Source organism: Annulohypoxylon truncatum, assembly GCF_022578515.1.
Source record: "Annulohypoxylon truncatum strain CBS 140777 unplaced genomic scaffold F4807scaffold_24, whole genome shotgun sequence".
NCBI lineage: Eukaryota > Fungi > Ascomycota > Sordariomycetes > Xylariales > Hypoxylaceae > Annulohypoxylon > Annulohypoxylon truncatum.
The window spans coordinates 449,180-464,923 of NW_025953810.1; the positions used below are offsets into that span (position 1 = coordinate 449,180).

Genomic DNA, 15,744 nt, shown 5'->3' on the forward strand with positions numbered 1-15,744 from the left:
TTGTCGTCCTGAGCCACCAATTCTAACCTTTTAGTTACCATAACATACCATCTCATATACATTGTGCAGTATAGACCCTGACTCGATTAGAATCTGGAAACGAATAGATCTTCTCTGGATCCGTAACCCGAGCATAGCTCAGATTGGCTGTCGACTCAAGGGACTTAACCCGGTCGTCTCTAATCGAGGCTAAGGCTGTCAAATTCTGCCGTCACAAAGCGCAACCCCGTGGATGCCATATGCTAGTATTTCCTTACCTAACGTCTCTTGAGCTTCTACCACCACGGAATCTTCATGGGTTCATGGACGTTGGTACTCACATATAATATGTGCAGCACGGAGGTCAAGCTCGGAGCTTACTGGGCACCGAGCTACTAGAAGTACCTATAGTTATCCCGTTCGGTCGATTCGGACTGGAATCCTCTGACTTGGTAGTGTAGAGAAACAATTACCACGATAACTATCTATTTAGTGGCGCCTTGTCGGCTCGGCACTGTTTCTTATACTTGGCAGGGGGGTGAGACAAGATTGAGAAGAGGCTGATGATCGTCCTTCGTGGGCCACATAGCAGCTATTACCAAGGTACCAAGGTAGGGAAGTGACGAGTAAGGGGAAGGACAATAATCCCCTCAAAACTTCCATCCCGCTTGCCCGTCCCCGGCTCACGGCGCACATAATGTATGGCCTATGCGACTTCAAGCCTCCACCATCCACCACGCCTTCCGTACTATATGTACCAGCTGTACTAGACTATATCGAGGGTAGTGTGCCATAGTGTCATAGTGTGTTGTATACAAAGGCAGACGAGCTCGCGCTACCTGCAACAACCTTCTTGGCCCGCAAAGTGGGAAAAATAAGAAAAGTTTAAGAAGCCCTCAATCTCCTTGCCCGAGTCATTAGTTCTCATACTTTCTCCTCTCTCCATTTTTCCAATTCTTGGTAGCAGTTGCGTAACATCACCTGGTTGAGACAAAGGCAACATACATAAGTACCTACTATTACTACTAGGTATATCTCTAACCTACTTGTCTCTTCCGACTCTGTTCTACCTAGAATCCTACACACCTACACATCGTTATTGACATATCCGGTGCTTCCTATCACCAACACCCCGCTTTCTTGAGCTCTTACATACGTCAGCGTGGGCGAAGGAGAGTGAGCACGGAGCTTAGCAGCACGAGCTCTTAAACGCTTAAACGGCCCTCGGCTGAGAGCGCCACCCCACCAAACTAGTCACGACGTCAAGCTCGCTACTCAACAAACATCCCCTCCCACTTCCTTACGTCACACCACTGAGCTTCCTTCGAGCTCTTCCGACTCTTAATTTCCAGACAGCAGAGAGCAGTCCGGAACTGCTGGTTCATCGAAGTCAAGATGTCGACCGATATGGACTTTCAAGATATCCAGGACCTGGAGGCTGCCCGAAAAGCCGCCGGTGCTGCTGCTGCCGCTGGCAGCGACAATGAAGATGTCTTCGAAGAGGGCGTCGCCCCGAAGGAGGCTAAGACGGCGCAGCACATTCGCGCAAACAGTTCTATTATGCATTTGAAGAAACTCCTCGGTGAGTTATAACTATTTATTCCACAGTTTTCCGTTACCATCAATTTGCTGACTCCTTAAATCTGGTGTACAGTTGCCAACAGAGGAGAAATCCGTAAGTCAAAACCCCATCACATGTCAATGAGACGTTCAGCTTGTTTTACTAACCTTGGGCAGCTATTCGTGTATGTCTCTTCCCTAATGCAATATCAATGCAACAATATGTCTTGGGAGTTACTTGCGACTAATAATAATTTTTGGAGTATTAGATTTTTAGAACTGTAAGTTAAGCCCCCGGACAATACCCCAAAGAATCCTCCGCAGAGCTTCTGGGAAACTAATTTAACAACTACCTAGGCTCACGAGTTGTCACTACATACTGTTGCTGTTTTTAGGTGAGCGGAGTAAGAACCTATTGCGATTCACTCGAAGCTAATCCATATACACAGTTATGAGGACCGACTTAGCATGCATCGGCAGAGTATGCAGATATCCGGCTATCGAGACGAAAGTGGTACAGTGCTAACGTGCTTACAGAGGCCGATGAAGCCTACGTCATTGGTAAACGAGGCCAATATACGCCGGTCGGCGCTTACCTTGCCGGCGACGAGATTATCAAAATTGCATTGGAACATGGTGTTCAGATGATCCATCCTGGTAATAATTTCATCTTCGATTGACGCATATTTACAATAGGTTATTGTTTCTAATCGAGCCCTTCAGGATACGGATTTCTATCAGAAAATGCCGAGTTTGCGCGAAATGTTGAGAAAGCTGGTCTCATTGTAAGTAACCCCTTAGCCACTCGTCATCTATACCCTTGCCCGGGTCCCAGACTAACTTACCGATCCATGTAGTTTGTTGGCCCATCTCCCGACGTTATAGACTCCCTCGGCGACAAGGTTTCTGCCCGAAGACTTGCCATTGCCGCCAATGTCCCCGTCGTGCCCGGAACCGAAGGCGCGGTTGCTGCGTTCGAAGAGGTTAAGAAATTTACCGACGAATATGGATTCCCTATCATTATCAAAGCCGCATTCGGTGGTGGTGGCCGAGGTATGCGAGTGGTACGGGAACAAGCCAGTTTGAAGGAGTCCTTTGACCGAGCCACCTCCGAGGCAAAGACGGCTTTCGGTAATGGTACGGTATTCGTCGAGCGCTTCTTAGACAAGCCGAAACATATCGAGGTTCAGTTACTCGGAGACAACCATGGCAACATCGTACATCTGTATGAGCGTGACTGCTCGGTCCAACGGAGACATCAAAAGGTGGTTGAGATTGCACCCGCCAAGGATCTTCCCGCGGAAACCCGAGACAGCATTTTGGCCGACGCGGTGAAGCTGGCCAAATCCGTAAACTACCGAAATGCCGGTACCGCAGAGTTCTTAGTCGACCAGCAAAACCGTTACTACTTCATCGAGATCAACCCCCGTATCCAAGTCGAACATACAATTACCGAGGAAATCACCGGTATTGATATTGTTGCGGCTCAGATCCAAATTGCCGCGGGTGCTTCACTACAGCAACTCGGGTTAACTCAAGACCGAATCTCTACGAGAGGATTCGCTATCCAATGCCGAATTACCACGGAGGATCCGTCTAAGCAATTCCAGCCCGACACTGGCAAGATCGAGGTGTACCGATCCGCTGGTGGCAATGGAGTACGTCTCGATGGCGGTAACGGATTCGCTGGTGCGGTCATTACGCCGTACTATGACTCCATGTTGGTCAAATGTACGTGCCATGGCTCAACCTACGAGATCGCGCGCCGAAAGATCCTTCGATCTCTCATCGAGTTCCGTATCCGTGGCGTAAAGACAAACATTCCTTTCCTTGCTTCCTTGCTAACCCACCCAACCTTCATCGACGGTAACTGCTGGACCACATTCATCGATGACACACCTCAGCTGTTCGACCTTATCGGCAGCCAGAACCGTGCCCAGAAACTTCTAGCTTATCTTGGTGATATTGCTGTCAACGGAAGTAGCATCAAGGGACAGATTGGCGAGCCCAAGTTCAGGGGTGACATCATCCTTCCTGAGCTCTTCAATGCCGATGGCTCGAAACTTGACGTCTCCGAACCTTCTAAGAAGGGATGGAGACAGGTCCTTCTTGACCAAGGCCCGAAGGGGTTCGCCAAGGCCGTTCGTCAAAACAAGGGTTGCCTGCTGATGGACACTACTTGGCGTGATGCTCATCAATCTTTGTTGGCTACCCGTGTACGGACAATTGACCTCCTAGGTATAGCAAAGGAGACGAGCCACGCTCTATCAAACCTGTACAGTTTGGAATGCTGGGGCGGTGCTACTTTCGATGTCGCCATGCGCTTCCTCTACGAAGACCCGTGGGATCGTCTTCGCAAAATGCGTAAGGCTATTCCGAACATTCCCTTCCAGATGCTTCTGCGAGGAGCGAACGGTGTGGCTTATGCTTCGCTTCCTGACAATGCTATTGATCACTTCGTGGAGCAAGCGAAGAAGAACGGCGTTGATATCTTCCGAGTATTCGACGCCTTGAACGACATCAACCAGCTCGAAGTCGGTATCAAAGCTGTACAAAAGGCTGGTGGTGTGGCCGAGGGGACCGTTTGCTACAGTGGAGATTTCCTAGTATGTACCTTTTGATTTAGTATACCCCTTTTCATCCTCTCGCCCCTATTTTCTTAACAACTTCATTGGCTTCATAGTAGGACAGAGCTTACTGACTCTATAATCAGAACCCCAAGAAGAAGTACAACCTTGAGTACTACATGGACCTAGTCGACAAGCTGGTAGCCCTAGACATTGATGTCCTTGGTATCAAGGATATGGCTGGTGTGTTGAAGCCCCGTGCAGCCACACTTTTGATCGGCTCCATCCGAAAGAAGTATCCCGATCTTCCAATCCATGTCCACACTCACGACTCTGCTGGCACTGGTGTTGCTTCCATGATTGCTTGTGCTCAGGCAGGCGCGGATGCCGTCGATGCCGCCACAGACAGTCTCTCCGGCATGACATCTCAGCCCAGCATCAACGCCCTCATTGCCTCGCTTGAGGGCAGTGAGCTAGATCCCGGCCTAAACCCCGCACACGTTCGCGCTCTGGACACCTACTGGTCTCAACTTCGTCTTCTATACTCACCTTTCGAGTCTCACCTTATCGGACCTGACCCTGAGGTATACGAACACGAGATTCCCGGTGGTCAGCTGACCAACATGATGTTCCAAGCTTCTCAGCTTGGCCTCGGCTCACAATGGGCTGAAACCAAGAAGGCTTACGAGCAAGCCAATTACCTTCTTGGAGACATCGTCAAGGTTACGCCCACTTCTAAAGTGGTTGGTGATTTGGCACAGTTCATGGTTTCGAACAAGCTTTCGCCGCAGGATGTTGTCGACCGTGCCGGCGAGCTCGATTTCCCCGGCTCAGTCCTCGAATTCCTTGAGGGTATGATGGGCCAGCCCTACGGCGGATTCCCCGAGCCTCTGCGTTCGAGGGCTCTTAGAGACCGTCGCAAGTTCGATAAGCGACCTGGCCTCTACCTCGACCCCGTCGACTTCAAGAAGACGCGTTCTGAACTTGTGCAAAAATGGGGGCAGGTTAGCGAGACAGACGTGGCTTCCTTCCTCATGTACCCCAAGGTCTTCGACGACTACAAGAAGTTTGTGCAGAAGTTCGGTGATCTCTCCGTGCTACCGACAAAATACTTCCTCTCGGCACCGCATATCGGCGAAGAATTCCATGTGGAGTTAGAGAAGGGTAAGGTTTTGATTCTGAAGTTGTTGGCTGTTGGTCCTCTATCTGAGAATACCGGTCAGCGAGAGGTGTTCTACGAGATGAACGGTGAAGTTCGTCAAGTTACCGTTGATGACAAGAAGGCTAGCGTCGAGAACGTCAGCCGACCTAAGGTCGACCCTGGCGACTCTAGCCAGGTTGGTGCACCGATGGCCGGTGTCTTGGTTGAGTTGAGAGTCCACGAAGGGTCCGATGTCAAGAAGGGAGACCCTCTCGCTGTGCTCAGCGCCATGAAGATGGTGAGGATACCTACAATCCATATACTCTGGAGATTTTGCTAACCATCGTGATAGGAAATGGTTATTTCAGCTCCTCACAACGGTAAGGTAACAGGTCTTCAAGTCAAGGAAGGCGATTCGGTCGACGGATCAGACTTAGTATGCAAAATTGCAAAGTCTTAAGTATGGTTTGATTACTAAACTGGATGACTCATGGGAATTCAAGAGCGGAGTAACGGTATCGGTGACTGATGAGGGTTTGGCTGGAGGGTGCTTAAGGGATGGGAGGTTTGAGCATTCGGATTGGAGTGGACTCCTCTCAACGCGTATGGTTTTGCTTTACTCCTAAGTTTTCTTCTTACTGTCGAGGGTACCAAAATATTCAGGTACATCAAATGTGCCTAGTCTTTGCTTCTACGAATTATTACTATCAATTCACCTATTACTCTCTCGCTTGAGCATAATATGTATTCTGTCTTAAGTAGGTACCTACTGAGGATGATCTGATCTAATCACATATCCCAATCGATATATCAAAGACCGAAATCCACGTCGTCCAGCTCAAGCGCGGGCAACAAAGCCATGTGCAGCTTCGCAGACCCGTAAGGCACGAACCGCGCCGCGAACGGCTTCCCCGTGGGCTTCACGTCGAAGGTTCCCGGGTCAGCAGCCGTGTCCAGGACGACGGGCCAATCGATCTCGACAGCGGCGACGCGCAGCTCGACGGGCGGGCCGCCGAGCTCCCAGACGGGGTTGCCCAGCTCGTCCTCAGCGACCTCGAGGACGTCGTTCTCGGCGTCGTGCTCGACGTAGGTCCCGTTCGCGGCGCGCCGCACGACGCGGATCTGCGAGGGGTCGACGGCGACGTTCCACAGCGCGCCCGCCTTGGGCGTGTAGAAGTGGTCGCGCGTCCGGCCCTCCGGGTCCGTCGTGTTGGCCGGCAGCACCTCCTCCGTGCGGTACGCGACGGGCGGCAGGACCTCGGTGTCGTACTCGATGGCGAGCGCGTAGAGCAGCGCGCCGTAGTATATGGCTGCCGTGTTATTCGCGCGCGTCTCGTAGCGCGGCGTCGTGGAGAGGCGGAGAGATAAGGTGGATGTGCCGGCGGGTAGGCCGAGCGGGAGGAGGCCTTGCGCCCAGGGGCCTATGGGGCGCGCGGACGAGGATGCTTGTGCCGCTGCCACGGCGGAAGATAGGGTTAAGGAAGTGGTGTTGGTGGTGGAACTTGGGGAGCTGATGTCGATCGTGCTCCGGCTTACGTTGACCCAGGACGGGATCCGCACGTAGAAGTCGAGCGGCTGGTCGGCCGTCACGGTGTAGCTGACGGTGTGCCCGAAGGGGTACGTGGTGTTGGCGCTCGCGCTCACGACGTTGTTCTCGCCGTTGTTGCCGAGCGTCGCGGCGACGCTGCCCGGGATCAGGAACAGGTGCGCGAGCCCGGCGCGGCCGTCGGTCGTGGCGAAGGCGTTGGCGAGGAATTTGGGGTAGGCTTGCGGGTGGTTTACCGTGCAGCAGGGCTGTTGTGTTGGTTAGTTGGGCGATCAGTTTGGGGAAGTTTGTTTGGCGCTGTGATTTGGACTGGTTTTGGGATTGGGAGGGTTGTTGATGTAGTGGATAGGGAAAGGGGTAAAGGAGGAAGAAGGGAGGAGGAAGAACTTACGTAGTTGGGCTCGAGACCGAAGACGGTGGAGTAGGAGTTGACGTCGAACCAGTTTTGGTCGGTTGTGAGATTTCTGGCCCACGGCTAGATATAGAAAATCAGCGAAATTATTCCTCGATCTAATGAGCATGCCTCTACTAAAAATGGACCTAAGGAGGAGTACGGAGGAGGCTTGGGGTTGATAGGTAGATAACATACCTGGTTCTCCTGCTGGACGTACTGATGCGACCACCAGTCTGAAGAAACAGAGACTGGGAACGCATTGAAGGCGGTCTGCTCCGCCCAGTCGGCGATGTCGTTGTCGCCTAGATATTGGTAGATGTACGCAGAGGAGAACATGACCTCGGCCGCGATACAGAGCTCCGCTCCTCGGCTGGGATTCAAGTCCGAGATATACTCGTCGGCGATGATAGTGCCCGCAAGCGAGCGGTGATACTGTGCTAGTAAGTCGACGGCTTTCCTGGTCTGCGTCTTGAGAGCCTGGTCTCCTGTGTTCCGGTATATTGATAAGGTGTACCGCAAGCCTTCAAGGGATCTTTGTTAGTAGGAGTTCGCATTAATCATCATATTATCACTGGCTTTCTTACCTTCGGCCATATTCACGCCGTGGAGGAAGACCCAGCTCAAGTCGTATGGAGTATCATCGTAATAGACCTTAGGATACGCTTCGTCTGTCCAGAAAGTCCTCCAATCTGCTCCCCACTACAGCATTGCAAGTTAATAATAGTTTCATCCCTACTTCCCCCTTTCTGATTGAAGCAAAGGAGTCAAAGTAATTACTTACCACCACGCCTCCTTCGATCATAAGGTCCATTGTCTCCCAGATGATCTGAGAATTATTCCGAGGGTATCTTTCCAATAACCATTGTAAGGGGATGTGCATCTCATGTGTGCGGCCAACTCCGAAGCCAGCCGTATCATATGTATCATTGCCATGAACAATAAGACCAGTAAAGTTATTCTGAAGCACTGCAGCATGTTATGTTAGTGACTGTCATTAGAGGAAGCTCTCAGGCGGGCGATATTATGAGTCCTGCAGCTTATGTATCATCCCATATTGAATGTTCCGTGGAGAAGAGGCTGATACGTTCAGAGAGGATGAACGGAATAGGGGTAGCTTCCGCGATAAACTTACTGCTATGCGCAAGGACTACGTAACGATGCATGGCATCCACGATGCGGTCCGTCTCGGTTGGATCAGCTTCAGCGTACTGCATAAGTGCTGCCAGAAGTAGGTTGCGAGCCCAAATCCCCCTCGTAGCTTGTGTGGTCTCCCATCCGAGCCACCCATCCTCCTGCTGATGGTCAAGGAGGTAATCTAGATAGTACTTGACTTGGCCGCGGATCCTATCATCGCCTAGTCCGAAGGCTAGCGGAACGAGGCCGTTAAACCAATAAGGGGAAGCTTCACTATTTACGAAAAAAGTATCAGTATGCGACAATGCTCTTCTAGGGCTCTCCCACATGCCGAGACCCTGTCTCAATTTCGGAGATGTTCGACAACTTCAATTTATATTTACAGAAACATTCTAAAAGGCATTGCACACTTACTCTAGACCCGAGTACTCGGTATTTCCGCCTAGATACTTGGAATCGTGAACGAAGCGGTAGAAGTCGAACATGTTCCCGGACAAGCCCGCCGCCTCGAGCTCGAGCTGGTCCTTGAACCAACCCAGCGGCTTAATAGAGCCCAGGTCCAGCGCTTTGAACATCGGCTGCACAACTAAAAAGTCGATCAGTTCCAAAAGAGCACCCTAAAAAAAGCTCGACCCCCTGTCTGAATTATTACTTACGATCTGCCCCATCCTTGTATGTCGATCTTGGCACGGCATCTGCTTGCGCGCCAGCTAGAGCCGCGAGGGCGACAAAGATCCTAGGAACCACCATGATGAGTAAGTATAAACCGTAGCGTAGGCACAGCAGCCAGAGGAAAGCGTACGGGACTGACTGTCTGCTCCCATCGTTGCTTCGTGATGCGACTCTACCATTATATATAGCTATTCTCGTATTACCCTCACCGACCCCCCTACACATTCCCCCTCATCTGTGGTGATCTAGGTCTCGGAGTAAAACGGTGGATAGATAAGGCGAAGATGAATGGAAGATATGCGAGCCTATCGGAATGAAACATAAAATGGAACATAACTATCCACCAATTCTACCGTCTCGTTGCAAGGTTACAGCAGAGTGACACGCAGGGTTTACCAAGAAGGCTAATATAAACAAGCTTGATAAGCATGCCAGGAACAAGTCACACGATGCAGGTTTATTTTGTCACAATATGCTTAAGTCATTAGCCATAGCCTACCAACTTCAGACCGGTAAAAGGGCCCTCTCGTTGTACTATCATACAAATACAGCAAGCAAGCAGCGCGTGCAAGCTTGCCATAACCAGATATCCGACATGCTCGAGATGACCGGAGTATCCACCTTGTTTTGTTTTGTGCAGTAAACTTCACTGATCTCGGCATCGGCCAAGGCCATTACACGAACACATTATCGCAAAATCCATAGGGAACTTTTTCTATAACGAACTCCCCAAAACTTCCACCATACCCATGATCCTAATGAACTTGGTAGTACCATTAAACGGAGTGCACCTAACAACACGTCTGGAGCCTTTTATGGGTATCGCGAAGATACTGACCGACGGTCCAAATCAGTCTTAAGAGTTTTGCATATGCTTCTCAACCCGTCGCTGTGCCTTCTAAAACCCAAAAGATGGAGTTGAAGATGCAAAACCGTTGGTTTGTGCGAAAGGAGCGGGAGACATCCTTCCGCCGGTAGCAGCGGGACCAGCGGTGATCATGAGCCGGTTGCCTCCAAGGATAGGAGTCTGATCTTCGTGCTTCTCCTGAGCAGTCTCCTTGGCCTTTCGTGCTTCATTGTCAGCCTTGAGCGTCGCGAGCTCCTTGGTCTGCTGGCAGAGCAGGTTGATCATGTACGGCATGGTGAAGTCGTTAAGACCATGACGCCACGATAGCTCAAGAACTGTGTCGGGACGAATGAGGTCGTAGCACGAGTAGAGCATTCCGACATAGCACTCGCGACTACCGATGTCGACAAACTATTAGATGGTTAGCACAGGTGCGTTCAAGACATCTCAAAAGGTGACGACTTACGTAGCGGAGCAACTCCTCAACAACCTCAGACTTAGCAGAAATGGCGGCTGTCTCGATAGCGTCCTTGTACAACTTGTCTTGCTTCGACAAAGCAATAGACTTCTCCCATCGCTTGGTTTTTCGGTAGATGTTGGCAGCGATCTGTCGGAAGAAGACAAGGTCGTGCTTCTCCAAACGAGAGGCGAGCTCAACAGCATCGTAGTTGTCGTAGTTCTCCACCGAATCCCGCAGAGTCTTGTAATCCTCTTCCTCGATTAGAAGATCGTTGATGGCATCATTCACCGTTCGCTTATTCTGGGTCTGGACATTGAGCAAGAAGGGTTTGATCAACGGCAGGTTGTCAGACTTCTGGAACATACGAACAACCCGGTTCACGTCGATCCGGGGAGTAAGAACCTGGAGAAGATCAGTCAAGAGCGAGGGGTGTTGCTCCAGATAGAAGTTAATGGCGCGGTAGTAAATCTCCAAGTTGGCAACCTTGACAACAATGTCCTTGAACTGTTGATGCTCCCAGGAGTTCTGGGCGCGCTCCATCACGGCAAGTGCAGCATTGTCAAACTCGTCATAGTGGTAGTAACAGAACACTAACTCGGGCCAGAGATTGGCTTCCTCACAGGCGCGAATCAACTTAGGCAAGTTCATTCGGCTCCAGAAAAGTTTGATGTGTTCCATCAGACGCTCGGGATGGTACCTTGAAAGTGCAATGCCCAGTTCGGTGAACATTCCCATGTGGGCGCGCTCTAGTCCAAGTCCTTGCTCGAGGAGATCAATGAGCTCGTCGAAGTAGCCTTCTGATTCGTACTGCTTGACCAGAGCTTGCAGCTGTTCGGCGTCGACGATCAGGTTGAGACCGCAAATCTTCGCAAGTCGGAACTCCTTCTTGGCCACACATGCACCGTGGACTTGATTCCAAACGCGGATGTTGTTGGCCTTGCGTGCACATTCAACAGCTGCTTGATAATCTTCAAGGTGGACAAGCGTGGTAGCAAGCTTAGACCAGTTAGAAATGCTGCTGTAGAAGATCTTGGCAGCTTGGTGGAAGCCTTCTTCAGCAGCCTTGTCACCGGACTCTTCAATATTGGCAACGTTTGTACCGCGGAGGAAGTCCTCCAACTCTCCTAGCTGATCAAGACGTGCATAACAGAAAGCAATAGCGGTGTCAATGGGAGGCTCACGAAGAGTCTTGCGCGCCATACGAAGATACTTGACCAGCTCTTCATCCTTTCCGGCGTGAGTTGCAACCTCGATAACTTCGGCATAGTTGCGAGGGTCACCAGCTCTAATGTATGATTCAATCGCATCCGCAACTCGTAAACCATCAAGTTGAGCCTTGGCAACTCTACTCCAGACCTCAGGAATATCGACGTCCTCCGCAAACGCGCTCGCACGGTCGATACTGACGACGTGCTCGACCAAGACTTCAACAGCCGCTGTCTTATTTCCAACCTTCTTATAGATCTCAAAGGCTTCTTCGTGAAGTCCGACGTCGATACATAGCTGCGCGCACTCATCAGGATTGAATGCGTCCAGACGATGGATATAGTCCATAACTTTACCCTTGTCCGACTTAGCAGCGGTAAGGATGAGCAAGTTTTGCAGACTAGGGTTGTCATTGAAGGGTGAAGGCTCCAATACAATCTTCTCAAGGAGCTCGATGAGTTCGCCTGGAAGATCAGCTGCCAAGAACGACGCAACGGCCTCGGAGACCTTTGCAGGGTCGTTGCATTCAGGAACGGCTGTCGCGACAACCTGATCAATAACCGATCGTCGATGGATGTTGTTTTCACTCAGTACAAACATCCATAGCTCCCGATCGGAACGCTCGAGGACGTAGCGGGCTTGGGCACGATACATGGAGTTTTCATTCGTGATGTTAATTAACTCCAGATCGTTTTGTCCCTTCTGGTACGCGATGAACGCCAAGTTAGGATCTCGTTTCTCGCAGTACTTGCCCACGCTAAGGGTGTCATATTGATCATTATCCCGGAGGAACCTCTCTGGGTTGTTGTTAGAGTCAATGTAAATCTTGGCAAGGGCATTGAAGACAGCTGGTTGCTGATTGCCAGCGGCCAAGGTAGCCTCGAGGAAAGGAAGCAATAGCTTCAGACGGTTACGTGTCTCCACCTCGTGGACAAGTGCATCAATAGGAATCGATGCAGGGTTGATGGTAGTAAGGAGGTTCTTAATGACCGACTCATCGCAGTCCACATCGAGCAAGCCACCAATGACCTCAGGGGCTCTGCTGGGGTTTACTCGCTGTACATAAACCTCGATCGCATTAAAACGTTGGTTCTGATATAGATACAAGATCAAGTCGTGGACGAAATTGTGTCTGTCGCAGACGATAATAAGCGGAAGCATTTCGGCGAGTTTGGCCTCCTTCAAGAAATTCTTGACCTTCTCTGGGTTGTAATAGTTGCTGTCTCGGCAGATCCTCTCTACCTCCGCAAATTGGCCCATCCTGGTGGCCGCTTCAATGTACTTGAAGTGAACATCCGGGTCCTGAGACAGATTCACGATACTGCCAAGATAGAAGAAGAGACCCTCGTGGGTCTTATACTTCTCGAAAAGGTCGATCAAGTTGGTGGGGCCAAGCAACTCGGAATACTTCGTGGCAACTTGGACTACGCATTGAAGGTTCTGGCGAATATTGGCCTTCATCATTGCATCGAGACATTCCAAGGACTGTTCCACCGAAAGCTGACCGAAATAATTGACAAGCCAGTCTGCGCTGAATCCCGGAGTACCGGGGATACCAACAATAACTCGCTTGACCGCCGCGGGGTCCTCGTAAAGCTCTAATGCCTTCTGGTATAAGCCAGTCTGTTCGCACAAGCTCGCGATTCGAGCCTTGTCGAAATGGGAGAACAAATTGTTGCCCAAAATAGCGTCTGCCACCTGTGGAGCGTTCATCAGGTTCATCTCCAGAAGCCTCGTTTGCAGGTGACCATGCTCCGGGTTGTTCTCCTTCAAAGCTTCCAGTAAGAAGGCAGTGGCCTGTTGAACCATGCCTTGGGCCTGGAAGACATCGACCACCCGCTCAATGTCGACCAAAGAACCACCTTGGTGGCTAGCCAACGAAGTTGCGAACTCTGCGCCACGTTCTGGGTTTGTGCGAACAATGTGCTGCAGTAGGGTAATCCAGTCAGGTTGGTAACCAGTCGTGTCACAGTAAGGCAGAATCTTGTCGAACTGGCCAAGCTCGGCAAAGGAAGCGACGACTTTGTGGGCAGCATTAGCTTTCATGTAGACAGCCAACGCCAGGTTAGGATCATGTGCTCGGATCAGATCACCCAGCTCCTCGGAAAAGTCCAGTTTGCCTTCTTTAGCCCACTTCTCGAGGAGGTGCTTGCGGTTTTGAGATAAGACAGGTACAGCGAGCTCGAGTGTCTCGGTCTTGTTGAGAGGAGTAGTCTTATCAAGAAGCATGCCGAAGTACTGCAGGATGTAGGACATCTTGCCAGGGGGGGTTGGGAGATTCTTGAATTTGTTAATCGTCTCCGTAGTACGGAGGAAGCCTCGGGGGGAGTTAGCAGCAACCCTGGCAGCACCATCAAAATTGGCAGAATTGAATAGCTGATCAAATTGCCGAACATAGAGTTGGTCTGCACCAGGAAGACCAGCGCGAGAGGCCATCTTGATAGCAATCTCAGTGTTTGCTGGATTTTGGAGAAGATAATCAACCATGGTCGATTCATCAACTGACACGAAGAGTACTTGGCCCTTCCTGTTGATACCGAGGATACCGGTGGAATCAGAATCGGGGCACGTGGTGAAGATCGTCTCACTAGAAATGCGATTCATGAAGATGGTTGTGCCAGTTTCTAAGTCGTAAAGGTGAATAAAGCCGTACTTTGTTACCATATAAACAATGCCGTACTTCTGGGAGACCTGCATAGCAACGGGGAAATCGTTCGTGGCTTCGGGGGGAAAGAAGATGTCGACAGCCTTCTTCTGGAAAGGCTGATTTCCTTCCGGGTGGTCGATCTCAACGATATGTAACTTGGCACCAGTAGCTGTACGAACAGCGAAAGAGAAGACCTTCGTATCGGCCGGTTCGCCTTCTATTCGAAGTGTGCCAAATGTGGCAGCGTGACCTTCGATTGCTTGACTGATGCCTCGGTCCTTGGAGTACAGTTGTAGACTGCCAACCACGCGACCGCCTTGCTGGGAGATACCAACAACTGCCATCCATTTGCCGTCACTGTTAATTCGGTAGTTAATGATTTGGCAGCCCTGGCGCAAAAAAAGTTAGCTTGCGATCTTCGTCGGGTATGATTCACATGCGCAGTAAATACGAAATGGTACTTACGTTCAGGTTCGCATTGCGCTTGAAGACCTCCACAGGAGCAACTTGAGAACTGTCGAATATATCCCAGTGGAAGACTGAAGTTTCTGTGACCAAGCCCAAGGTCGACTCGCTGACCCACTTCCAGAAGACAACATCTTCATTCATAGTAGCAGACTTCAACTTTGCCTTCTTCTCTAGGTCGAAGATTTGCAATGTTCTGGATTGTGCGCGAAGGGCGATGATCTGCTTGGTCCAGTGCATGATGGCACTGTCGGCCTTAATGGGGCGGCGTGTAACATTGTTGCCTTGTTTGAGGTCGATGATGATAACTTCGGGTTGCGCAGCATCGCCCTTCTTCTCTCGTATGCAGATAAAGGAGTCGGATTCTAGGGTCTGACGGGACAGAGATTAGTTCTTGGACCGAGAGAGAAATGATTAAAACATGGTCGGGACAGCTTACACAAGAGTTGAATCCAACTGAGGTCTGATCAACACCGACGTTACTGAGCGTTAACAGCTCCTGGAACTTAATAGGTAACGGTGCCATGATTCACGATTACATCGGTTAATCAGGACCAGCAATGGTGAAGCGCAAACGCGGTATCGAAAGGAGGATTATCGAAGACTGGTTAACGTTTCCCAGAAAAGGTGCCGCTGGTATCAGCTAAGCAACGATGGTCTACGATGAGCGCGATTGTGTGAGAAGGATGTAAATCTGGGGAAATGATTGAACGATTGTTAAGGGAAAGGGGCAGAATGTAAAAGGGAAGGTGTTAGGTGCTAAACGAGCAGAAGTTACCTCCAGGGATTGATTATGTAGACGAAGAGAGTAAAATTGAGGAAAGCACTCGTGCAGACGTCAGTGATGGTTAACTTGACGCGAGTGTAGTGATTGCGGGAAGTGTGTATTGTACAAATGGTGGATGACGGAAGACGAGGAAATGAGGTTTGTGGTTGAAGAATTTCCAGGAGGAAAGTAAAGTGGACGAGATGGGTGTGGATGTCTGTGTGTACGTATTATGATCCTAATCTTGGATGTTACGGGTTACTTGTTCGCAAGGAAGCACCTGAGGCTACAGCTACCTAATGTGGGGTGCACAGGCCACTCTCCTTCACTTATTATTTCAATGTTGATACGTGCCTTAGG

At 50.5% G+C, this 15,744-nt stretch overlaps 3 protein-coding genes across 3 annotated transcripts; 1 reads left to right on the forward strand and 2 right to left on the reverse strand.

Moving 5' to 3' along the window:
- Positions 1-1,025: 1,025 nt before the first annotated feature.
- On the forward strand, positions 1,026-6,386 carry F4807DRAFT_163781 (pyruvate carboxylase). The gene is made up of 11 exons (XM_047993368.1): positions 1,026-1,561; positions 1,634-1,654; positions 1,717-1,724; positions 1,809-1,820; positions 1,897-1,934; positions 1,989-2,020; positions 2,077-2,196; positions 2,263-2,324; positions 2,397-4,145; positions 4,253-5,545; positions 5,600-6,386. Exons 1-11 carry the CDS (start codon positions 1,375-1,377, stop codon positions 5,705-5,707), a joined length of 3,630 nt encoding a protein of 1,209 aa, XP_047852592.1. The 5' UTR covers positions 1,026-1,374; the 3' UTR covers positions 5,708-6,386.
- Positions 5,993-9,277, reverse strand: F4807DRAFT_433072 (uncharacterized protein). Its single transcript, XM_047998648.1, has 8 exons — positions 8,978-9,277; positions 8,736-8,907; positions 8,320-8,594; positions 7,969-8,153; positions 7,772-7,886; positions 7,383-7,708; positions 7,185-7,268; positions 5,993-7,041 (listed from the first exon to the last, which is right to left on the reverse strand). The coding sequence occupies exons 1-8, from the start codon at positions 9,216-9,218 to the stop codon at positions 6,058-6,060; spliced, it is 2,382 nt and encodes a 793-aa protein (XP_047852593.1). The 5' UTR covers positions 9,219-9,277; the 3' UTR covers positions 5,993-6,057.
- Positions 9,278-9,449: 172 nt separating this feature from the next.
- Positions 9,450-15,623, reverse strand: F4807DRAFT_433073 (clathrin heavy chain). Its single transcript, XM_047998649.1, has 4 exons — positions 15,058-15,623; positions 14,619-14,990; positions 10,307-14,542; positions 9,450-10,251 (listed from the first exon to the last, which is right to left on the reverse strand). The coding sequence occupies exons 1-4, from the start codon at positions 15,142-15,144 to the stop codon at positions 9,892-9,894; spliced, it is 5,055 nt and encodes a 1,684-aa protein (XP_047852594.1). The 5' UTR covers positions 15,145-15,623; the 3' UTR covers positions 9,450-9,891.
- Positions 15,624-15,744: the final 121 nt, after the last annotated feature.